The 25,597-nt window shown below is 37.6% G+C and overlaps 1 protein-coding gene across 3 annotated transcripts in view; it reads left to right on the forward strand.

The window, feature by feature from the left end:
* Window positions 1-223: 223 nt before the first annotated feature.
* Window positions 224-25,597, forward strand: part of FMR1 (fragile X messenger ribonucleoprotein 1) — a 29,601-nt gene continuing 4,227 nt past the window's right edge. The window contains exons 1-13 of one of the 3 annotated variants that reach the window (XM_085060290.1): window positions 224-635; window positions 8,743-8,795; window positions 9,653-9,746; window positions 10,758-10,829; window positions 11,105-11,253; window positions 12,261-12,354; window positions 12,442-12,558; window positions 15,969-16,139; window positions 16,242-16,320; window positions 18,672-18,781; window positions 22,127-22,213; window positions 23,426-23,621; window positions 24,945-25,088. In XM_085060290.1, the coding sequence (XP_084916416.1) occupies window positions 585-635; window positions 8,743-8,795; window positions 9,653-9,746; window positions 10,758-10,829; window positions 11,105-11,253; window positions 12,261-12,354; window positions 12,442-12,558; window positions 15,969-16,139; window positions 16,242-16,320; window positions 18,672-18,781; window positions 22,127-22,213; window positions 23,426-23,621; window positions 24,945-25,088 (1,417 nt within the window). In that variant the 5' untranslated portion in view covers window positions 224-584. Of the gene's footprint in view, window positions 636-8,742; window positions 8,796-9,652; window positions 9,747-10,757; window positions 10,830-11,104; window positions 11,254-12,260; window positions 12,355-12,441; window positions 12,559-15,968; window positions 16,140-16,241; window positions 16,321-18,671; window positions 18,782-22,126; window positions 22,214-23,425; window positions 23,622-24,908; window positions 25,089-25,597 lie in introns of all 3 variants that reach the window. The other 2 variants (XM_085060289.1, XM_085060291.1) reach the window with 2 other exon arrangements.

Genomic DNA, 25,597 nt, shown 5'->3' on the forward strand with positions numbered 1-25,597 from the left:
CCGCGACCGGCGGCCGTCAGGCCGCGCGATCCGATTGGCCGGCACTGCCGGTCACTCAGGCGCGCGGCGCGGCACCGCGCGACCCGATTGGCCAGCGGGGCGGTCGCTCCGGCGCGCGGCGGGCGGGGTGGGGGCGGAGGCGGGACCTCGGCCCGCAACTGCCGGGTTCGCGCGCGCCCCGCGGCACTGCGGCTGCGCGCGCGGGGCCGTTACAGAGGCGGCGGCGGGTGGGCGAGCGAGCGGCGCGCGCCGGCCCGGGGCCCGCTCCCGCCCCGCCCCTCCCGCCGTCACGTGACGCGGGCCCCGAGCGCTCGCGTGCGAACCGGGCGCCCCGCGCGCGCCCCCCGCGCGCCGCCCGCCGCCGTTTCGGTTTCATTTCCGGCGGCCCCGGGCCCGGAGCGGCGGCGCCCGGCGCAGCCCCCGGCCTTGCCCCCCCTCCCGCCCAGGGCGGCCACACCCCCGGGCTCGGCGTGAACCGAGCGCCCCCGCCCCGCACACACACACCGCTCCTCCCCCGCCTGCGCCGGCACAGAGAAAGGGAAGGGAGGCGGCGCCGGGCCCGGGTCTCCCGCACCGCGCACAACATGGAGGAGCTGGTGGTGGAGGTGCGGGGCTCCAACGGGGCCTTCTACAAGGTACCGGGTGCTCGCGGCCGGGCCGGGCCCCAGGGGAGGGAGCGGGGACGGCGACGGGAGGAGGAGGAGGAGGAGGCGGTGTCTCCTCCTCCTCCTCCCCGTGCTGAGGGAGAGCGGAGGCCCCGGGGCAGGAAGGAGGAGGGAAAGCGGGCAGGGCTGGAGGCCGCGGCGGGTCCCTGGCGGTGGCCGTGCAGAGCGAGCCGGGGCTCCGGGGCTGAGGGGACTCGAGGCCCGATGAGCAGGGAGAGCGGGGAGGCCTCGGGCCTTCCCCTTTGTGGGAAGGGGCGCCCGGGGCCGCCTGGTCCGGGCGCTGAGCGAGGATCAGCGCTGGGATGGGGCATTAATTGTTAAATCCTCAGCTTTTGTCGCTACTTAAGGAAAGTCTCTCTCGCCGTCCGGGTTTCCAGGAGAGCCGCACTGCATGAGCACGGCCTGCAAGGCGGGGAGGAGGGGGCCTCGTTAATACACATTCCTGATAAAATGCTCTGGTGGATTCTTGCTCCTAATGCCATGGCAGGGGAAGCTGCCTAGTGATATTAAAGAGAGCATTGCTTGGCCAAATATATCTGTGCATGTAGTTATCGAATGTACTTCTTGCTGAAATTACTTAGTAGCATTCCATGTTTGTTTCCAAGCCCTTGTGCTTAATAAAGCCATCACTGAGTCTTGAACATATATTCTTAGCGCTGAATATGTTTTATTAATACCGTGTAGTATTGTGTGGCTTTGCATCAGTTGGGTTGTATTAATCAGCTTATTAATTGGGTATAATTTGTAGTTTTATAGGAAATAAGATTTGGATGTGGTGGGTTTGGGCCTACCTGTTATCAACATACCAGAAACAGCCATGGGTCAGTTTCTGCAAGTCTCCCACGCTTTAAATGTTCCTAGGACTTTAAAAATTGGGCCTAGTTATTGTGCGACATCCAATATTTATGTTAGCAATGAAGGACCGACCGGGTAGAGTTTCACACTCACATGTTCCTGTGGTAAGCTAGGTAGATATCCAGATGATACAGTTCCAACACCTTGGAGTTTTTCTGAGAAAAAAAGACCTCTTAAAATCTTCTTTTTAAAATATGTGTGCTAGTACTTTATTCTGAAAATCCTATCTTTGGGGGTTTTTTTTTAATATATATGAAACAACTCAGTGGTAAATAAGGATCTTGTGAGGTCACAGTGTTGTAGTCAAAGTTCTAGATCTGTGTATTACTTCCTGGAATTAAATAATTTAGCACTTTAAAAAATCAGTTTTACATTTTTAAGGGTACAGTATTTGGCCAGAAAGAAGCACCAGGAATAAATACATTACATAGGAGAACTTTTAATGGGGTTTTTGTCAAATTAGAGTAGTTACACAAGGATGTGAAAGAGATGATGGTAATAATGACATGGGGCATTCTCTAGTGACAAATACTATCGAAGAAACCTGGGAAAATTGAAAGCTTCTGGAACTTTAATTGTTTATGTTCAGGTTTGACACCATGGTGTCCTGTACCCTTGTGTGTAGGGGAAAGTTTCATTGGAGCATATGTTCATGGAAGCTTATTCATGATTTAGGGAACCCAAGTTCTAACACAGACATTGCCCCAAGTTGCATGTTATGCTTGCCTTTTAACTTTTAGACATTTTAACAGGAATTTTTTTGTTTTCTCTTTATCTCTAACCAAGAAGACTTGGTTAAATTGTTGAAAGGGAAAAATGGGCATATGGATTTATCTGTCTTCACCTGAATTACCTCTTTAGATAGGGCATCACACTTAAGATAAATGCAACAATTTTTTAAAAAATAATAAAGAAGTGAGAGTTGTTCTACACCCTCATGCAATAATGTTCAGTGTAAACCAGCAATTCTCCTCTAGCTTTCCCCTAGTTTGAATTAATTGAATTCTAATTACAAATTTTTCTTTCTTCATAGCATCTGAGTATCACTCTGTTGTAAAGTAATTTATTTACATTTTTTCTGATGAGTTTTATGCACATCTTACAGGTGGGCAGTTTGGTTGTAAAAAACAAATGTTGACCCAGCATAACAAGAAGTGTGCAGTGATGTCAAGTGTGAATTTAATTGCAAGATGGTTTTATTTTTTTCATTTTAAAAGTTTCTTTAAGCAGTCTCCTGAGAAGTGATTTACAGCAGTAATGTTTCAAACCAATCAAAAGCAAAACAATTCTATTATTCAATCTCATGACTTACTGATAACTTGTGAAGATTTCTTTGGCTTTGAATAATTCTGAAGATCTTAATAAGAATATTTAAATGTTTTGGAAAAATAAACCTCTCTCGATACTAAGACATGGAAGGGAGGGGAATATGAGGCTGCTGTAGTCAGGATGGGACTAAGTGGCACAAGTAGGCACCTAATTGCAGCTTCACATTTTCATATCCTCCTTGTAGGTCTCTTTGAGGATCTGAGCATTTTTGAGTGTATCCAGCAGCATCTTGATCTTGCCAGTACAAAACTGCCCACCTAAGCCTTGCTGAAAGTAATAAACCAGTGCTTTCTGAGATATGTGCAGAGGATTCATGTCCCACACAAAATACAGGAGATGGTTTGAAGATGCCTTCATACCCAGCTGTAAGATTGGAATTCAAATTTCATCCTGGTCAGGTGCACTGTAATACTGGAGTGTGTTGATGTGACTGCTGTAGTGGAGACTAGTTCTTTCTGAATGGAATTAAAATACTGCTTGGTGAATACTTTGTACTTTAATATTTTTTTTTCCTTCTTGCCTAAGATGAATTATTGTGTGGAAAGCTCAGTGCAGTCAATGGGCATGATTCAGGGATAATTGACAATCTGGTACCTAGAGATGCTTAGTCATGACTTGCTATGTGGTTGGGCCCAGAATCCTTGGAAAGAAAATACTAGATTTTTGTATTTCCTTTATGAAGACTGATCCAACAAACTGCAAAGACTGTGAATCCAAGGGGAGGGAACTGCCTTTTTGCAGCTCACAGTCTAGTAACTAAGTCTTGAAGATGTGCAGTACTAGGGCATATCTTCTCATATCTTTTCTTGTATAGGAGTGCTAAATTGGGTTTTGAAGTTCTTATCTCATTCACAGAGGACTAATAGAAAGCCTTTGTCTGATCTTTTTGGGATTAGCTTTAGATATTTCCCTCTAAAATGGGATATGCTGGATGCTTTTCCAACATGGGATTGATTTTTCTTTTCCAGTTTGGGAGTGATTCTCTCTTGTGTCCTCTGTTAAACATGGAAAGCATCCTGTTTATGAAGCAAGCAGTTTTGGAATGGTGTTTGTTGTTAACATCTGTATGTTGTCTGTAACCCAATTTTTTGCCACTTCATGCTCCATAACCTTGTAAAAGTCTTCCACTTTTTATCCCAGTAGTTTCAGTGCTTCACTGTTGTTTGCTTGGTTTTGTAGATAACTTCATTGAGGCTACAACTTATAATTCATCTTTCTTACTACTTTATTACTCCAGGTCTTACTTTTAGCAACTGTTCCTGTGGCCCTCTGTACCCATTTTTTTTCTTTCACTGTTCCATGCGGACACCCTCAGCCAGTACCTCCAGTCTCTTTGTATGTTCATGAGCCTGTCTGCTCAGTCCTTCTGAGGATGACTGCCTGGTACCCTTTTCCCTCGTCTGGTGACCATTTCTGTGACTATTTTTCTTTCCCTATTCTGTTCCTTTGTATGTCCAGCCTTTCTCAGACTTGACTATCCACCGAGTTTCCTTTTGACATTCTCCTTCCAACAGGTATGAAATGTTACAGAACTGTTACGCTAACAGTAGATGCACGTTTGTTACCAACATAGCTTTTTTGTGTTAAAAAGCATATTTTCCCTACTTTCACTTCTTACAGTTAATTATCCTCCTTTATTAAAATGGTTGACAATGCTCACATCTGATGATGTGAGCAGACTTTAAAAAAAGCAGCAAAATTTCATGGCAGCTGAAGCCTTTATTTGTTCCTTTGAAGTGTCTGTCTTTCCATTTAGCATAAAAATAAAAAATATGCCGGTGTTTCTAATAATTCTTGCTTTTTTAACAATGATTTGTAAAATTTAGACCATATATTCAGCATATAACCCTTCCTAGAACATGAATGCTTATGTGTTTGAGAAATGCCATGCTGCAATTTTTTTTACTTAATTATATTTGAAGCATGGAGAGAAATGAAATGGTTTATGTGACTCAGAGTCAAATTTGGTGTAGAAAACTTACCACATTTGATTTTCTTTTTCCACATTAGAGAAGAATCAACCTTTGCCATTAGAAAATGTGCTTCTGATCACAGATTATTTTTTGTGTACTCTTTCTTGATATTTCTGCTCTTAGCAGTAGTGGTATCTCAGCTGCTGCAGTCTTTCACTGTCCTGTTACCTCATTTTGCTTCCATCCAGTTTCACTTTGTTTTTAAGGCATTTCATCTTTGTGTCCAAATTCATCAGTGCCACTATTCTGTCCCTTCATGGGGGTGCATTTTAAACTCACATATCTGCACCTTTATGTTTGAATTTCCATGCCTACTTACGCTTTTTATCTAAAAAAGGCTGATGAATGATTGTTGTATTTCTTGTGACACTTTGTGTGAGATCAGAGCCTCTTCTCTACTGACATCTGGGGCTGGCTTGTCCTCTGTCTGTGAATATGGATTACAGTGTTAAAGGCTTCATTTCCTTTTATCGTTGTGTGTAATTTCACATGTATTACAGAAGGAAGACAACCAAACAGTTCTGATCAGCATTAATTTTGGTTTTCCAAAGGCATTGCTGCTTAAATATTAGTTTCATTAAGAAAAACTTAGAAATGTTTCAGACCTCTTCTGTTTGTACTTACAAGTGTACAGATTGAAGTGTATAGTGCTGGAGAGTCCAAATACATTTTCGTGCTGTAGATGTGTTTAAATACCTTTATTGGAGGAAGATGGACATAATGCTGTGGTACAGGCAATGGAAAACTGTCGTGATAAGTATCTGACATTTTTCTGTGTCACAGGTAACTGAAAAACAAGGATAACCCTCTTTCTCTAGGTAGATAGGATTAGACAACCAAATATGAATTACTGTATTAGTAGTCATTAATATATTTTGAATGGTTGTTTTTAAGCATAAATATCACATGCTGGTGTGCAGAAGTGTTTCATATATTGCATACTTGAAATTTGTAAAGGCATTCACTTTGTAATTACTTAAAAATTTATTCCAATGAACTTTTGTAATTTTGCGAGACTATAAATTAAAAGATAAACCACAGTGTTATGACATCAACTTTTTTGGCCAGGCTGAAGTGAAAAGCAGATATTCATCTGTTTCTGTGATTGACTCTTCTGAAGTTGGTGTAAGCTGAAGAAATTCAGATTTGTAATTTTCCTTGGAAGTATCTGTATTGATGCTACCTGTGTAAAGTCAACAGTCTTCCTTATGTTCCTGATTCAGGTTCCCTCAGGTTTCTGGGTTGTGAGTAAAGCAGTGTGGAAGTACTGTTAAAGGAGAGCTTAAAGGGGAGAGTGTAGTTCATTCTTCTTTCAGCCAGGAATGTGTCCCAAGTCTTACTTCTTCCAGATAACATAATTGCTTAACTGTTTGAAGTTTCAGGCTAGTTTTCAACCTAACTTAGACTTACTTGTTACACCTCCTGGTTTACTTATTAGTGGTAGGTTTTAGCATTATTACGTTTAATTAGGTATACTGCTGTAGTCCCTGGGATTCTGCTCAAGATGAGTTGGATGTTAGGAGTTCTCTTCCATCTGTCTCTGGATATGAGATGTAGTCTTGCTCTTTGCTGCTGTGCTTGTGAATTTTCTGCCATTGCCTGCCATTTTTTTTCAGAGTGCTGTTTAGGACACCATTTGGTGTTTTCATCACCACAAAGGTGATGTCTTCTCCAAAAGTGTCTTTCATACAAGGAAAGGTGATTTGACATTTTATAAACATGAGAAAATCAACAAATTCATTCTCAGGGCATGAGTTGTGTTACTCCTACCTGTCTTCCTGAAGGCTATAAAGTGTTCCTGGTATCCTTTCTTTCAAATTTGCTTTGTAAAATAACCTCTGCTTTTACATACTCAGGTATTACTGCTAATACTAAGTTCTGTCCTTTTGCAGTCTGTGACATGAAGGCGCCATACCTAATACTTGGTAGTGATCATAGTGTTTTTCAGGTATTAAAGGCATCCATTTCAGTTGCATCTGTAATAATAGGTGCTTCTAAGTTGCACATGACAACCATTGGAAGAAAAGTGGGTGAAGCCTTTGAAGGTGATACATGTAATGTTGTGAAATGGGTCAGGACTACCATTGTATCGTTCAAATGCAATCCAGTTCTGGAATCTTCTTACAGAATGCACCATAATATGAAACATTAGCTAAATGTTCCATATCCATAATAATCAACTGGGAGCTCTGTTGCCTCTGTGTAAATACCTTTTCTGTACTTCTATCAGCATGATCTTGAGATGTGGTCTTAAGTCTTCTCCATACCATGTCATTGAAAAATATCAGCTGTGCTTGTAATTGCCTTCAAAGGAATATCATGGAATTTTGAAATACGTAATCATACAAACACTTTTGGAGACTTTCTTAAATCTCCTTGGCTTGCTAGCAATAATAAAGTCTTGTTCTTAAGAATATTGTGAGGCAAGCAAGGTGTAAAATAATTTTTGCTGTTATCACTGTGGCTTTCTTTCGACTACTATTCACAATGGCTTTGGTTGTTTTTCAGTTTTCAACTCAGATGGTGTTTCTTCCTTGTAGTGAATGACTCTGAATGATGACATTCATGTGCACGTACCACTTAATTTTAGTATAGCCAGTTCTTGGAACTCTGTATCAATCATCAGGTGTTGCGCTTCTTTGATACTGAGATACTTGAGATATTGCTGCAACTCAGGAAATACTTTGGAATACTTTTTATAAAGCAAAAAATAACAAAAGAATTTTTTAAAAACCATTTAGGTTCCAAATAGGAGAAACTCTTACCTTCCTGTAAGAGATAAGATCTGGTCTTGGAAACTTGCAAGTGAAAGAATAATAAAATGGAGAATTAACATTCTTATTAACTAATTCTTCTACAGAAGTGGTAGTTGCTGCTAAATTGTTTTCCATTTACTGAGAATTTTTTTATCATTTGAGTAGGATCTCCATTAGTAAAACGAACTTCTATGGTCTTTCTTGCTCATGGGCTTTTATCTACCTACCTTGCAGTGATACTATATGTGGACTAATATTAGTGGAATGCTGTGCACTTCACTTTGTTTTAGAAGTTCATAGAGGTACTTTTAAAAATAAAGAAAAAAAAACCCACAATTTTTTCATCCCTAGTTAACCTGTGACCTCCATTGTTTTGAGTCTAAGAAAAATATTTTCATTGGTAAATCCCAAAGTTCTTTGAGTATTGATCTTGTGGTTTTTTAGACGGGGAGTGTGGGGGATATTTGGGGCTTTATGCTAAGCATTGATCAAATAAACATCAATAAGTTGAGTGCATAAAGCAGGAGGAGCCCTTGGGTGCTGAATTTTAGTTCTGTCCTCTGCTTTGTGGTGACATGGGAGAGCACCACTGCTGTCCATCCCCCAGGAGAAAAGGGAAGGAAGGCTGCAGGGCATTTGTCTAAAGTTTCTGCTCTACATAATTAAAGTGTAATGGAGAAAATTCTGCTGAAATTGGTATAGATGAGTTTTGCTAGTGCAATTTTAGGTAAAAGAGAAGAGAGACAGGACTTGGAGTTTTTGTGAGCTTTGGTTTAGTTTGTGTTTTGAGGAGTACTGATATTTAATTTCTATGCCTGTCTATACATCAAATGTGATTATAAAATCAAACATTTTAAACTCTCAAATGATTCTTTCATTTCCTACTAACCTCTCCTGTTACTTCCAAAAAGTAGGGATAGTGTCTTCATGGCTTGGGCATTCTGTTTGTGTATCAGTGCACTGGCAGTCCTGAACTCAAGGAGTTTATCAGCTTTCAGTAGGTGTTTTGTGTAAGTCTACTGCAAAATTTAAAAGGCTGACTTTAAAATATATTTACGTTGTGAGATTCATCAATATTTGTGAAAAGGAAGTGTTTTACAGGTTTGAAATTGTTTTTTTAAATGGTCATAAGCATACCATAATTATACTTTGTTTCCTCTACAGGCATTTGTAAAGGATGTGCATGAAGATTCAATAACAGTTTCATTTGAAAACAAGTAAGTGTATTGCTGGTGTTGTACCTATAAATGACAGAGTATCAACCTTGCATCTGATTAACCTAAATATGGCTTAGTGTAGAGTAGTGTTTTTTAGATACACTAAACTTGCTGCTGGCATCTTTTAAAGCTATATTTAGTATCTACTATTTTGTGGCATTTCTGTATAAATGCTTTTAATGATTTAAATACTTTTAAGTGCAGAACCATAGTAACATGGGTTTTGCTGGGAAGATAATCATGTTGTTGCTGAATTTACGTGGTGAATCAACCCATGCTTGAGTAAGTCAACAATTGTACCATTACTTACTCTTTCACATGTGAATGTCTTGCCTTAGCTTTAGAAGATGGCATTATTACAAAATTTGTTCTATAGATAAGTGATGAATACCAGTTTTCTAATCTAGAGAACAAACTTATCCAATCTCCATTAAAGAAACTGAAAATTAAAACTGTGTTCAGACTGGATCCTGATCAAGTTTTCCTAACCCATACTAGAACCAAAGAAAAAGAAGATATAGGCTTGTTTTGAAGGAAGTGTCCAAATGTGTTATGAAGTGTTTTTTGTCTGTGTTGCTAATGTTGGGGTTAAAACCTGTAACTGTAAATAGAGGAAGAACGTCTGCTGGAAGATTCAAAAGACTGCAGGTGACATCAGGGTTTCATTCAGGATGCTTAATGATCGTTTGGATGTGTTTCTTCTTATTATGTATACATTGGATCACAGTACCTTTAATACACATATCCACAAAAGCTCTAAAGAATTTGAAAATTAAAAAATAATGGATTGAAAATGTTTGATTTGTTTACAAAGAAGATTAAAATGTTTAGACCATTTGCTGTGTTTTTATTTGTAGCTGGCAACCAGAGAGACAAATCCCATTCCATGATGTGAGGTTCCCACCACCTGCAGGCTATAATAAAGACATAAATGAAAGCGATGAAGTAGAGGTGTGTATGCTTCTTTAACAGCTCTTGTCTTGAGAAGTGAGAGAACTTAGTGTGAAAAATGTCAGCCAAGCCACTGGAAGATTTCTTTCCACATTATGTGCTGTCACCCTTTTTGATCCCAAGTACTACAGAAAACACAGTGTCAGGCACATCACCAAACCCAGAGTCTGACAGTTGTAAACTATGCAAACTATTCCACATACCACAAAAGGCTATGCAAAATTCCATGTACCATGACCTCCATGCTGAGATACAAATATGATGATTTACAAACTTGCTCAGTGTTGCACTGGTTACAGATCAGTCCTTATTAGAACTAGATAAATCTAGAAATAGATGAACTATAATTCTTAAGCTGTCAGGTAATGAAATCTATATTACCAAAGCTTCAAGATGAATCAGAAAATGTGCATGTGTGTATACATAAAACAGAAATATGTGTGTGTATGTAAAAACTTATGTATGTATATAGAGAGATTGACTTTAAAGCCGTATATTCCTAAAACATCCTTATTTTGTAAAACTGTAGCATTTATTTTTATAATTAATTTAAAGAGAGAGAAGTTTCAAGATTTACATTTTGCTTGCATTCTCTGTAAGTTTTTAATCTGAAAGATAAGAAAATGGCAAAACGTCTGTAGTGTGGATGTGGCTGATACCATGTATGTGCTAAAGAAGGTTAGATTTGTGTCCTCTCACCCACTGGTTGGACCTCATTAGACCTACACACAACCAGAAACATTGTTGATTAAATGTTAACATTGTGAAAGTCTGAATTATCTCTCTTTTGGCTGCATGCAAGAGTGAACCAGCTAATGCCAGTAGATTGGGTGCTATGTTATTTATTATTATTTATTTGTACAATGTTGCTCTTACATGCTTTCTATGTTATGCTCAGAGACTTTATGTACTAGGACTTTTTGCTGGATTTTGTTCCTGTGGAGTTCCTGATCATATTAGTGTCAGCTTTTGTGATGTCTTTTAAGAATATAATGTATGTATTTTGTTTAGGTTTATTCCAGGGCAAATGAAAAAGAACCCTGCTGTTGGTGGTTGGCTAAAGTGAGAATGATAAAGGGTGAGGTAGGAGTATGCATATATACATATATATATATTTTATATTTACTTATGTTTTTCTTTCTTTTCTGTTTATATATTGATGTGCGCTGTGGTTTGAACTAATCTCTCTTCGCTTTTTAAGTGTTTCATGATTAGGACAGTTGCAATTACCATTAACCTCAACCTGAGAAGTCAAATTTGACTTGTACAGTTAACAAAAGTATCTTTTCCTTAATAGTGTAATGCTCACTCATGTCATAAAATATGTGGCTTGGATGATTTTATTATTTTTATATCAGTTCTACGTAATAGAATATGCAGCCTGTGATGCTACATACAACGAAATTGTCACAATTGAGCGTTTGAGATCTGTGAACCCCAATAAACCCGCAACAAAAGATACTTTTCATAAAATCAAACTGGCAGTTCCTGAAGATTTAAGGCAAATGTAAGTACAAGCGTTTCTTTATAACTTGTTTCAGAATGTGGGTAACTTCTTAAGCCTGAGACAAGAGCAATAAAAATGCTTTTCACTGCTCTAAGATAACTTTTTGAAATACAAGAATGTGAAAAATACAAATATTGATATGGTCATACTTCAAAAATAGAAAAGATGATTTTTAAATTGCAGTTTAGTCCTGGACGAGGAAACTCTTCAAGATTTTAAGGTTTGTGTGTGGTACAGATTAAGACTTTTATTCTTACAGCTGTTCAGTGGTGTGCACAGGTTAATCTAAATCCATTCTTGGTCAACTTTTATTATTTGATTATGGCTGTGGGAATAGTTGAACAGTAATGAAACCTCCCAGAGTATGATACAAAGCCAGCTAGTTTACTCCTAGAACATGGAGAACGTGGACATGTTCTCATATAGATACAGCTCTAAAAGTCAGATTATTACTGACTACCCTTGTTTACCTTCAGGTCATTTTCTGCTTTTCTTGATGTATGTTATTTCCTCAGTGTAGAATGAGTTATAAATTCAGGTTAGACTAAAACTTTCTGAAGTTAGTGTTATAGCATAAACAAGTTCACTTGATGGTGAGTGGACACAGGAAACCCGGAGAAGCCGAGTACAGCATGAAATGAGCATAAGGTCGTTAGAATGCTGCAGGGTTTACAATGAAATCACACATTTTCCTGATTCATGATGTGTTTGAAGTTTTGAACTTGCTGACTGTAGTGATTATAGCTTTTCAATGTAGTTTTGTTTAATTTGTCATTTCATAGATATGCATACAGGAAATTTCTCAAATATTTCTAATCCTGCTCATGTGAAAACAAATGAAAGAAAAATGAATAAAATAAATTATAATAGTGTAAAATAACACCTGTGTTAAAAGGGAGAACTTGGAAATCTTTATTTCCTTTCTTTGTATTAAGGAATTACTTTCTGGCTGTTAACCATAAATGCAGTGGTTACTATTTTTAACTCTGTAGCATTTTTATTCCTAGGTGTGCCAAAGAATCTGCACATAAGGACTTCAAAAAGGCAGTTGGCGCTTTTTCTGTAACATATGATTCTGAAAACCACCAGCTTATTATTTTGGTAAGTACAAATGTCTTAGTGCAGCATAGCAATGGTTTGTTTCAAGAGCTCCTGTGTAAACCACTGTTCTCTCTATTAATAATTCAGTCAATCAACGACGTAACCACGAAGCGGGCAAACATGCTGATTGATATGCACTTTCGGAGTCTGCGTACCAAGTTATCCCTGATACTGAGGAATGAAGAAGCCAGCAAACAGCTGGAGGTATGTTGGTTGTTTTCCCTGAAGTAATATGAGTAAAACAGATAATAAAAAAACCCTTCATGCGTTTCTTAGCTGGTGGGACTTGCATTGGTGTGAAAATAATGATGTACTGATAATAATCTAAGTGTTAAAAAAGGCAGATGGAAGTGTCATCCAACAAAGACACAGTTGTAGGGCCTATTCTTTCAAAGACTCATTTTTATCAGCAGGATTTTGTGGGGGTTTAAATACGAATGTGTAGACACACACATATATTTCTTTCATATTTTGAATAAAATAATCAGCCATCATTTCCCAAATAATGCCACATATTTTGTAGCTTTAAAAATAGATGGTAGTGAATATGTCATGATACTGATGGGACTAGAACTGGATCTAGCAAAATAACACAGCGAAAATGAGATGGAAGGGGTGAAACTGATGTTGGTAGAATGTATGAAGGGATAGGTTTGTCTGTAGATAAAATGTTAGGAAATAATCTTACAGCAGATACAGCTTCTGATATTCCTGTGACTAGTGAGTGGGTGTTGACTGGCAATAAGCTTGAGTCATACTTGTCCATGGGTAAAAGGAAAAAAAAAAAGAGAAGGAGTAGGCTAGGAAATAAGGGGTTCTTTATACATCAGAATTAACATTTCTTCATGGTTTTTCTCCTATCTACAAATTAGAAAAAATATCACCATTTCTGAAAACTTTTTAGATTCACTGTCAAGAACCAGAGGTACCACTTAAGCTACTGTAGTTCAGTTTGACACAGGTTTATACCAGCAGTGTTTCTGTAGAGTGAGATTTCATTCCCCCTCATCCCAAGGGTTACATCTGTTTGAAGTGGGATGTCATGGAGTAATTCAGGCCTCTTGTATCCAGTGGCTATACGCACTGTTACAAGAAGTTCTCATTCCTGTTGTTCTCGCCTTAGTATATTGATTTCTGTGTTTCAGAGCTGAAATCCAAGTTTGTTTGGGTTTTGATTTTTCTCAAGATGAAGAAAGGACCAATTTTTCCTCATTGGTTTTCCTTACTGAGCACCCCACTGTAGCTCCTCAGTAATCGTTCTTGATCTTCCTCCAGAACTGACAATTGTGTGGGCAGTTTACCTCTTGAAGTGCAAAGTATTATTTTGGAGGTGGGAAGAACAACAGCCTCTTTAGAGCTAATTCTCTTTACATGCCCCCACATATGCAGGCACCAACAACTGTTGTCATTGATTCCTTTCCCAAACTCATCTTGGATTCTTCTTGTCATTGTAACACTGAATCTTTTGCTGCTGTGAAGGTCTCAAACTTCATTTGGTTCTCACTAGAAAACCATTGTTGAACTTCAGTTTCTACCTAAGCAGTACATAAATAAAGGTTGTGAGATAAATATACACAGTTAAAATTTGTGTGACAAAAGTTGGTATTTGTTTCATTTTGGTATTTGTGTTTCTTGTAATAGAATAAATATAAAATCATTTTTATTCAAAGCAGAAAGGGAAAGCTTCAGTTAATAAAAATGATACTCATGATTTCTATTGAGACACTGACATACCAACAAGAGTGCATGTGTCCATCTACAGAAAAAAATTTTAGTGAACGTTTTGGGCTTTACTGCATTATTAATAATAGTTCACAGTTTCCATCAGATAAACCTTTGTATGTGTCTCATACTCAACTTTAAAAGTCGGGCACTTCTTTTCTTCTAGCAGTTTTAGCTATTCTGTTTTCTGAGTCATTATCACTACACCAGCTTCTTTTGTTCACTGGGGTTTTTTACTTGCTATTTGTTGTACCTTCTTTTCTGCATATTAACTTCTTGACTTGCATGGCTCAACTTTTCAGACGTGGCTTTTAGAGAATCAAGTTGAATAACTGATTATTTTTTGTTTGCATTCCTTCCCAGTGGGTGTGACGTAGCTGGTTTGAGTGTCTTTCACATACTAAAAAGCCTGATTTTACAGGTGTTTTGCATTCTGGTTTGTATTTTACTGTATCTAAATAGAGCTCGGTTTTACGGCTGCTGTGTAGGTATTAATACATTATTTGCAAAGATCTTTCAGAACATTAATAAGAAACGAAGTAGAATACAGAATTTCCAATGATAAATAAAACACATTCCATAATAATTTCTAGAAAAGCTAATGATGTTTTAGTGCAAGTAGTAAAACTATGGTTTGACTGTCAGAGCCAACGTCCTCAGTGATGATGTAGCTTCATCTTTTCCACATATTGTAGGTAGTTAACAACTGATCGTTTTCTTGGTCATCCTATTCTCTACTTTCATTTGACTGTCTATCACAGATGTCAGCTAGTCAATCAGCATTTGGATTATCTGTTAGAATGTAGAAACGTGAGCAATTAAAAATAAGCTTTGCTTTCCAAGTTGCCTGTAATGTTGCGACTGCAGTACTTGATAGTGCTCTCAGACTATCTGAAATATTTCATGGCACTTAAACCACTATCTGCTGTAGCCAGTTCTTTGAAACAGTGATTTAGCACAGGATATTTATCAACAGCTTTAAGCAGGAGCAGGTCAGAAACCAGTACCAGTTTAGCTGGGACAGAATAGGGCTTGTGGGTGCATCCTTGATGTTTTCTCAACATCTGTAGGGTCTCATTTTGCTGACATTAAACTGCTAATCTGGAGTGTGCTTGTGTATGTCTTAACAGCAGTTGCAGCTTTGATTGCAATGCAGAAACATGTACAGCATTATATATCTTGGCTTTTAGCTTGTTTCTTCCTTGCAAAACACTCTTTCCTTAATAGATTATCACAGTTGGAAATTGTCTTCCCAGAATACGTTACACTATTGTTCCTTTCCTGTGTTCTGTTATGCTCACACTTGTGAGTGCTCAATATGACCCTTCTGTCTTGGTACATGTGTGATTCTTGGATGAAATTCTTGACATATTTCTTCTCTGAATTCAAGCACTTTGTGTTGTCATGCATAGGCAAAGATTCCTCCTTTTTTTTTTTTTTAAGGTGCAGTAGATACCCACCTGTTTTAGATATAATTTCTGTTCTGTTCTAGATATAATTTTGTGTCAGTGGTTATTACGGTTTCCCCCACCTGTTGAAATTGGTGGAGTTTTTTTTCTCAGAGATCATAAGGTTTGCTTTAATAATCACCACAGTTCCTATTTTACTACCTTGCGATTGCTGTCTTACCTAGTAACACCTGATAGCTATAGCTATTAAAGGGTAATACAAAATAGATGTTCAGCACAACTAGAGGCCAACCTTATGTTAATGTTTAAAAGACTTCTGAAGGACACTCTTAAGTGTTTTTGAAACTAATATAAGTACAATAAGTATTGATAAAATCAAAAGTAGACTAAGCACGTGATTGAAAAACAGTCTTGAAATTTATATTGGCTTCTGTCTCCAGTGTACTGACAATCAAAGTGAGCTGACATTAGATTTTTGTTCAGAGTTCTAGGCAACTTGCATCCCGGTTCCATGAACAGTTTGTTGTACGTGAAGACCTAATGGGTTTGGCCATTGGCACTCATGGTGCTAATATTCAGCAAGCCAGAAAAGTCCCTGGAGTGACTGCCATTGATCTTGATGAAGATACTTGTACATTCCATATTTATGGAGAGGTGAGTTCCCTTCTTAATCATTTCAGAAAATACCTGAAAGAAACAAGCAAACAAAAACCTTGGGGAAATTGATCTTGTTTCTTACACATCTTTGTATTGTAGGATCAAGATGCGGTGAAAAAGGCAAGAAGTTACCTTGAATTTGCTGAAGATGTCATACAAGTCCCAAGGAATTTAGTAGGTATGTCAGTTCTGGAGGCTACCTCTGTGATAGTAAGAAAAAAATGCCTTTTGAGAGCTGCCCTGAACTAGAAGCAATGTGCTGATGTTGAAGTACAAGGCAGAATAGTTTCTAGATTGAGCCAGAGAATTAATTACTTCCCCCAAACATGTTCACAGATTAGTTCAGCTAGGCAAGAGATGAATCTGCATTCTCATATTTTCTTAGACTTGCATTTGTCTTTTTGCCCTGTTCTTTTACAGTATGTTTAGAATCAGCACTGTGGGATGAACTAGGTGTTTAATTATCAGTGCTGAAGAAAATAGCCGAAAGAAAATCTAAAATATTTCCATTGCCAAACACTAAAAAAAGTCCTTAGAAACACATGCAGCCCTTGTGTATGTGGAGAAATCATTTACTGAGCTTTTGATACTACAAAGCAAAATAAAAATACATTATTTCATTCAATAGATAAGAAAAGAGCAGAGAAAATACTTTATGGTGTAACATAGCCCTAAAAGCAACTGCTTTAATAGGTTGTCAAGTAGTGTATGAAAGCTAGTGTTGAAGCAGTGTGAAATTTTGCGGTTGGACAAGTACTAAGAAATGTGGCAGCTCAGCTCTGGAATTGATTAAAACCAGTTTTCCCTTCCCTACACACTCCTGATTCTATTGGTGATAAGTAAAAATCATAAGCTGCCACATATAAAATCATAATAAAATCATTATTTTAATTTGAGGTCTTAAAGGTTTCTGGTTAGAGTTTAGCAATTGTATTTTTTGAGCAGGTTTTCATTTCTGCTCTTAATTCCTTATCTGGATCCTTTAGAATATAACTTTGGCTGAACCCTATGTTATGTCTGGAATAAGCTATATTTATTAATTTGGCTTCTAAAATTCCTAGTAATTTCCTTAAATGTAGAAGGCTTTTATGTACGTGTTTATATATATGCATACACACGCTGATTTTTTTTTTAATCTAAAGAAAATGCAAACAACTGGCTTTTTCTGTTTATGTTTTTAAAAACTAAACTGAAAAAAAAAACTTACCCAAGATATTATATAATTTTTAAAGACTGTATGGAAATTTTTATTTTAAAATATTTGTGTTTCGCCAAATCCTAACAAAAACTTCAGTTGGAGTAACTGATGTAAGCTGTGGAGGTTTGGCAGGTTTTGTTTGGTCTACTTTACTTTTTTAAATCACTACCAAGGCTTCTTTACTTTTGTTAGTTAGCTGCTGTTATATTTGCCAGAAATACATTATGAAATAAAGTAGTCAGAAGTAGTTTTTTACACTCAGAACAGCCTTTGTCATTGAGGAGGAACTTACTGGCCGTGTTTTGTCATGTTTTCTGTAAATATTCATGCTAGAAAAGTTGAAACACAAAAATGAAAATCTAATTAACTTTGAATGATAGGAACAATAGGAGTCTCCTGTGACTAAAAGCAGAATTTGTTTTTCATGGATTAATTGTATCAGACAAACAGTGGCTGTCATGCACCTGGGGTTTTGACCTCTGTTTTAGTGATGTGCCAGTGGAAAAAGGATCATGTTTTAAGTTTTCCAGCAGTTTATTAAATAAAAGTACTTTTTTTTTTTTTTTTTTTGCATGCAGAAAACATCTTTGACATCACCCTTTTAAGCTTTTCTTGTAAGCTGTGATTGAAGGATATGGTCCTCCCTCATTACATCCCAAGCAGTTCAGCTTTACTGCCAGTTTGCAGACAGCATGTCATTTTGCTTAGATTGGAGAGAGCTAAATTTTCATTTTCGTTGTCTCACACTAGAATGTCTGCTTCAGAAGATACATGTCTGCATTACTGGCATTGCAGTATAATTTATTTCCATTTTTATCTTTGACTTTTTAGTGAATTATAAGCTACTGGCAAAAATGTCTAAAAATGTCAGTTTTAGAGAATTTCACATTTGCCTCAAACAGTATCTTTGGTAGTATTTGATCAACTAAAATTTTGTTAATGAGCTGAGGTTTGCTTACACAAGAAGTAGGTACAGCAAATGATAGGGCACTGTAAAAATTCTTTTTTTGTTTTGGTTGAATATCTTAAACTCAAACAGTGATGTTTGTAATTCACTGAAGTTATTTTAAAGCTACCAAAGCAAAGGCAAATAAGCATTCAAGGTAGTGAGTATTGCTGTGATCAATATGTGTTGTAATTTAACACCACCAGCTTATATAGACATTTTAGTTTGTGGCTTGTTAACTAAATCTTGGTTGTAGAGGATTAAGGCATTTTAGACAAGTTGTTGCATTGGTACTTAAATAGTCTTGTCTAATTAGAGTATAGCAATACTTTCAGGTTTGGAGGAAAACCATAAAGGTGGAATGTTCTGTATGTTCTTTCTGTAGGAAAAGTAATAGGAAAAAATGGAAAACTGATTCAGGAGATAGTGGACAAATCTGGCGTTGTAAGAGTGAGAATTGAGGCTGAAAATGATAAAAATATTCCACAAGAAGAGGTATGTTTTCAGTTAATATAATTTTTCTTTATGTGAATTTGTTATATTCGACCCAATGAAAAAATAAATTCTTCCTTCTGTCTTTGTAGTGGTAAGATAAAGTGTTGATTAATGTGTGTTTTCTGAAGGATTCTGTCTTTTCCTATTAATGCTGAGGGGCATTTTTATATAAATTTGGCTTATCTGTGTTAGAAAAATGCTTTGTGAAATTTATTGGTGGTGCACCTTCTTAGAGATTTCATGTTGTTCCTGTTGGAAGCAATGACATTTCCCAGCATGTGCTAGGCTGTAAATCCATAGATATGAAACTTGCAGGTTTCACTGATCTGCTTTGAGTTTGATTTCTTAGGTTTTTATCTGGTTTAATTTTTCATTAGCAATTTCTTACGTTGAAGTTAAAAACTTGTGCTTTGTTAAATCTCTCTTGAAAAAGTATTACCTGGGTTCGCAATAGCCTGTAAATTGTAACCTAGAGGAAAAGCAAGCATGAACATCGTGAAACTCCAGGTTTGCACAGGGAGGCTGTCAGCCCTGTCAAGGGCCTGAATGCAGTCTTAAACATTGTCATTTGAGGCACTTCTGTGTGCAGCTGGGTTGAGGGGCAAGGTTGCAGGTATGCAAAAAAAATGAAGCCTGAAGGTTTTAACATTTCAATGCAGAGAATCTCCCTGCAGTTTCAGATGTGATAGGTGCTTAAAGAAGATTGAACTGCCTTTAATTTACCTCAAAATCCAAATATGTACCAGTTAAGAACCTTTGCTACTATGGATAAGATGTGAAATATGATTTCTGGAACCCTTATGTTCTTGCTTGAGTAGCTATTTCCTCTTCCTCTTCATTTCTGTAAGACTTACTGAAAACCCACAAGCTCATTTCTGTCTTTGTGTAAAGAGTTGCTAAGCAATTAAGGGGTTTTTACTATTTTAATAGTTTTACATCTTTAAAAAGGTAAAATGGTCAATATTTAGACTTAAAGTTTTCACTGCTCTGTTGTATTTAATTTATAATGATAAATTCCTGCAGCATAAAATGGAATTAGTTTAATAAGCAAGAGGGTGCTGCTATTGCTGCAGGCTGTAGAATCACAGAAGGGTAAAAGAGCAAGTACTCATGGCTGCAGGGAATATGTCTGGCTTGCTTTTTTTTTTTTTTTAATTCTGACTTGAAAAAGCTGATTTGCTTACATTTTTCTGTCCAAAATGCAGCTTCTAAGGATTATCTTGAAAGGTCTTTTTTACCTGTCATGCTCTGCATTCATACTTCTATTTTACCTGTTAATGACATTTCTAACACTGGCATTGCTTGCACTGCTTCATGTGTTAGTTGTGTCATACCAGGTGCAATACAGAGACCTGAGATCAGACTTCAGCAGGTAAGAGTTAGGACTTGTAAATTGAATGCAGCTTTGTTTCAACTATGAAATACAAATAATCTTCCCATGTGTGAATTTGGATATTGCAGCTCCTCTTCTTGTAGTAGAACAGTAGTTCAGTTAAATTTTAATACAGTTTTTGGTTCTTTTCATGTGACTGAGATATTGGAATACTGCCCATTAGTTTCAGGTGCAGTTTTATACATACTATAATTTTATAACAGACTATCTTCAGGCTCTTCATATTTTTAAAATGGGATAGGTAATGTTTGTTACAATAATATATATTATTTGTATCTCTAAATTTATTATGCACATAAGGTCTGCTCAGTATTCCCCACTGCAGCCAAGTTGAACATAGGTACTTTTGCTTCGAAGACAAAAATAAGGTTCAATAAGTAAGCACTTTGGTGCTTTTGTACAGCAGAAATTGCTCGACATGGTTATCAGCTCATATTGTTAATAGGTGGCATTGTTATACCTTGAATCCACTGCCAAAAGCAATAGCAAGCCATTTCCTTAAATGCTGTTTTAAATCATTTGTCTTGTCATCTTTTAATAATTGATACCATGGGCTAGTTAATGCTGGTTTAGTAGAAATTTCACTGCTCTTTATCAGGCTGTATAAAATATTTATGAAACTTAAAATACTCCAGATAATAAAACATTTCAGTCAACAATGCCTGTGGCTAAAGAATTTGTAATGCTTATGAAAGTTCGTGTTAATGTTGAGGTTCCTTGGGACTAGAGGTCTGTGTATATATTTTTTTCTGGTTACTTAATTCAGATATATTAGGACTAGTGTAAGGTTTTTGTATGTGAAAGAAGACCCTAAAAGTGGAGATGAATTACAGACTGGCCACTCTTGGAGAACCTCAACATAATACTCTGCATTTAATTTTTAAGACACTGGTGTCTCAAATCATTTCACTTCTTCAGCAAACCTTCCTTTGAAATGCAGTTCTGTAAAGGGTGCCTGTACTGTGAAAATTAAAGGCTTCTTTAGAGGAGAGATAGCAAAACAGTATTTGAGATAATCCAGTCGGTGTACCAGGCACTGTTCTGCAGTGGCACAGACTTCAGCAGCTGAGTAGTGTTTGAGATGCTCAGGTTAACTTCTGCAGTCTACAGTGAAGCTTCTCCTGCCCTGGTGAGGCTGCAGCTGCTGGAACAGTCAGGGTCACTGCTTGTCTCTGTGTGAGCTGCAGTCACACCTCTGAAATGCTGCATGGACCTATCTTAATGTCAGAAGTTTTGGTGTGGAAATCATCCCTGTATATTGCTACAGTTTACTTTGTTTTCCACTCTCAGTGAGGCTCTTTTAGATTTTTTTTTTTTACTTGCTTTGGCTGTGTGAGTTAATATTTAGTTATTTTGTCTCGAAATGTCAAAATTTCATGTTTTAGAATTTCCAGCTTTATATCTTCCAGGTATTTGGTGAATTGCTTAACATGCTTGAGGGGTAAAAGAACTAACTGTAAAGTAGAAATTATCACCTGAAGTACTAACTCTATCTTGAATATTTTTTGGCCTTCTCTTTACAAATGTAAAGATCATCAAGAAGGATCAGGTTTTGTTTATTGACACAACATTAATTTGATTCACTTTTTTAAAAGATCAAAGGTAGACTAAAAGCACAGGTTGTGAGAGAATAGATATGATCAGCAAAGGTATTATTGTGAAGGGAGGAAACAGGAAGTGTTTTAAATTGACACTTTTTCATTTGTTCAGAAAAATAAATGTTGGCATTGTGATACAAATGATATAAATCTGCTTATTTAAAAAAGCTCTTTGCATAAAGGGTATTAAGACTACATGATACAGTCAATATCAACATTTAAATATACTGTCTCATTTACTTTTTAATTTATGCTTATGCATGGGGTAAGAACTGTTTTCAAGTTCTACAGTAATAAGTTTGGTTCTCATCAATGCCTAATCAATAACCAAGGACTGTTGTTAATGTGTTTTAGGGCATGGTACCATTTGTGTTTGTAGGAACCAAGGATAGCATCACTAATGCAACTGTTCTTCTGGATTATCACCTTAATTATTTAAAGGTGAGGATAATGATGCTGCTTTACCATTGATTTCTTTTTTTTTCTCTCAATGCTTAAGATGGTAACAATGTGATGATGATCATCTGCTCAGGCCCCGAGGCTGTTGAAAATCGGTGTTATGACAGGTTTTTTGTCTAAAAATTGAATGTTCTTAATAGAAGAGTATTTTGTCTGAAGGATGAGATAACAAACAACTTTTTTCAGAATGCAGTCCAACTGGAGTTGACTATGACAAGGGATGTAAGGGAAACAGGAAGGGCTTCTACAGGTGTATTGGTAGCAAAAGGAATACCAAAGAAAATGCAGGCCTGCTGCTGTATGGAGTAGGGAATTAACTCACAACTGAAAAGGATGTCATCCTCAGTTTTGCTTTTTTTTATTTATAATATTTGTCCTAAGGAACACCAGTCCCCTAATACCAGTGGGAGAGTCTGGAGCGATGAAGACAATCTTCCCTTGGGAAGACTAAAAGTTAGGGAACATCTTAAGGAGAAGAGAAGGGAAATACACCAAGTCAGCAGGACCTGATGGGGTGCATCCCTGAGTGCCGAGTCAAAAGTCCTAGCTAGATTAGGTGACCTGCAGAGGTCTCACACAATGGAACTTCCGTCATTAGTTTTCTTCCTGTTTAAAGAGAAAAGGTGAATGCCACTCTGATGTGAGCTAGATAACATCTCAAACTGGCAAAGCTACTCCATGCATATGTGTTGCTGTATCTCTTTTATCTAATTACATATGGTGAGGATGCTGTGTGCTGTTGGGTCTGTGCCTGAGTTACAGCACTTTGCTCTCCATGCTTTTATGCTTTCTCCCACCCCTCACAGCATTCATTATTGTTATATAGAGTTTAACAGCAGAGTGCCTTGTGACAAAACATTACTGTTACATCATAATTGTTTAATAACCTCGTTATGTGCAGCAGTGTAAGAAGCTTGTGTTGTGATCTTAGTGCTTTTTCTTGATACGTGTTTTAAACAAACCTAAACTTTTCAACTGTGCCACAGGAAGAATTGTGTTGGTAGCAAATAGATTTGAACATTTGAAAGTCTTTCTGTTAAACAAGTTATTCTTAAAGCTGAGTTGCTCTTTGAGTATTAAATAGATGATCAGTTGCAATACTTCAGTGTTTTTTCTTTCTGAGACCTGCATGTCCACACATGCAGAAGGTTAAATAGTGGTTGTCCATGACTTGCTGGGCTTGTGTTTGCACAGGAAGTGGACCAACTGCGTTTAGAAAGATTGCAAATTGATGAGCAGCTGCGACAGATCGGAGCAACTTCCAGGCCCCCTCCAAACCGTACGGACAAGGACAAAGGGTACATGACCGACGATGGGCCGGGCCTGGGCCGGGGCAGCCGGCCCTACAGAAACCGCGGCCACAGCAGGCGTGGGCCAGGCTATGCTTCAGGTATGTGCCTACCAGGACACTTGGAGTGGCCTAGTGCTCTTCTGATTTCTTGATTGTTGTTAAAAATGCAGTTAATATTAAGTATTAATATTTCAAGATCATATAGCGCTGTATGCTGTAGAAAATGCTCCAAAGTGTATTGCCTTCCTGTAATCTAAACTTAGTTCCATGCAGTTCCTGTTTCTTACAGCATGCTTCTGTCTTCTACGTTATGGAGCATGTGTAGCTATTCCCTAACTCCTTAGGGCAACGATTATTTCACCTATATTTTGAACAATTCCTAACAATAAATTCTCAGTTTTCATTTAAGCTTGTGTGAGTCTATCCTAATATAAATATTCATAGATGAAAATACTGTATAGCTCAATTTACAGAAAAACTATTTTCTTCATGTTGAATTGAACTTCTGTATTTTTGCTAGAAGACCATAGTCACCAAACTAGTGTGTTCTTCTTTGAAACCTTGGATAATTCATTAATGAATAGTTTTCCAGGCTGTGCTTCTTCAGAGCAATCTATTACTTCCTTATCCATAATGTAGGTCAGCTGGTGTTTGTCCTGACTGAAAGGCCTGTAGTGTGATCTTCATAAGAAAATCCTAGCTTACATTCTGCATAATACAGAATTAATGTTTTTGTGATGTTTACTATTTTTAGAAGATGTGAACTCACCTTGCTAATAACATGGGCTATAGGGGGGAAAAATGGGCGAAAAAAAATAGCTTTTGTCAATAAAGGTGATTTGTTAATTGGAAAAATTGTAATGGCCATTTATTTGATTTGATACATTTCTAGCATTCTGACTTTGTTCTCTGCTTTTGTAGTCTGTTACAGGCTGTTTCATGATGGAATTTTTTTCTTTTTGTAGATGAGTTGCAGTGGTGAGAGGAGACAGGACAGGTTATATTCAGAACTTTCAGTTTTAGAAATATGAAGGACTCTATTACACTTACTTTTTACTAGACTTTTGTTACATATTATAGTAGATTCAATAATCTGTTGATAGACTGGTAACACCAAGTAACTATAAGCATGTGGCACATTTAATTATTTAGCGTTAAACACGCTAACTAACATTTATTAGTCTGTCTTGACTTTTGAAGAAGTAATGTATATTATGCACCTTTCTGTATTATGTATGTTATAGAGGTTGGGAGGCAAAAAAACCCCAGAAACTGTTTATTAACGAAAAAAAAGGAGAAAAATTTTAAATACATTTTTCATTCTACTATAGTAATTTCATGCTAAGCTACACTGGCGTGTTTGGATTTTTTTCATCCTCTTGATAGGAACTAATTCTGAAGCATCAAATGCTTCTGAAACAGAGTCTGACCACAGAGATGAGCTGAGCGATTGGTCGGCGGCCCCGGCGGAGGAGGAGCGAGACAATTACCTGCGCAGGGGCGACGGGCGGAGGCGCGGCGGCGGCGCCAGAGGCCAAGGCGGGAGGGGGCGCGGAGGATTCAAAGGTAAATGGAGACTTTGCTTGGAAACAGGTGCCACCGTTGGAATCCTTAGCAAAGTCACTTCTGTTAGCTGCTCCTTTTCTGATCTGCTCCAGCCTCCACATCCTGGTGGCCTCTCCTGACTTGACTTTGTTGATCTTTTAAAATGAGTGTTTAGGTTCAGGTATGTTGAACACTGAGAAGAGGGGAATAATTCTATTTGACCTGCTTTATTTTGGGGGGAGTTTGCTCCATCATTTATTTTCCTAAAATGCCTCTTGACTCAAGTTTGTGGCCTGTGCCATCACACATGGGCATCAAGGAATCAAATTCTAATTTGTCAGTAGATACAGAAAAATCTTTTAAAATCTGTATTATTCACTCAGCTGTCGATATTCACATCTTCTTGTATTTGATTTTCATGGAACAGAATAATACTGTAGTTTATGTGTTCAGTGGAAAGGACCAGGCAAAAGATGGGAGAACTTTAGAAGTTAAATATGTATATTTGAACATATGATGTTTTCTTATAT

Source organism: Lichenostomus cassidix, chromosome 4A, assembly GCF_008360975.1.
Source record: "Lichenostomus cassidix isolate B80296 chromosome 4A, HeHo_3.0, whole genome shotgun sequence".
Lineage (NCBI taxonomy): Eukaryota > Metazoa > Chordata > Aves > Passeriformes > Meliphagidae > Lichenostomus > Lichenostomus cassidix.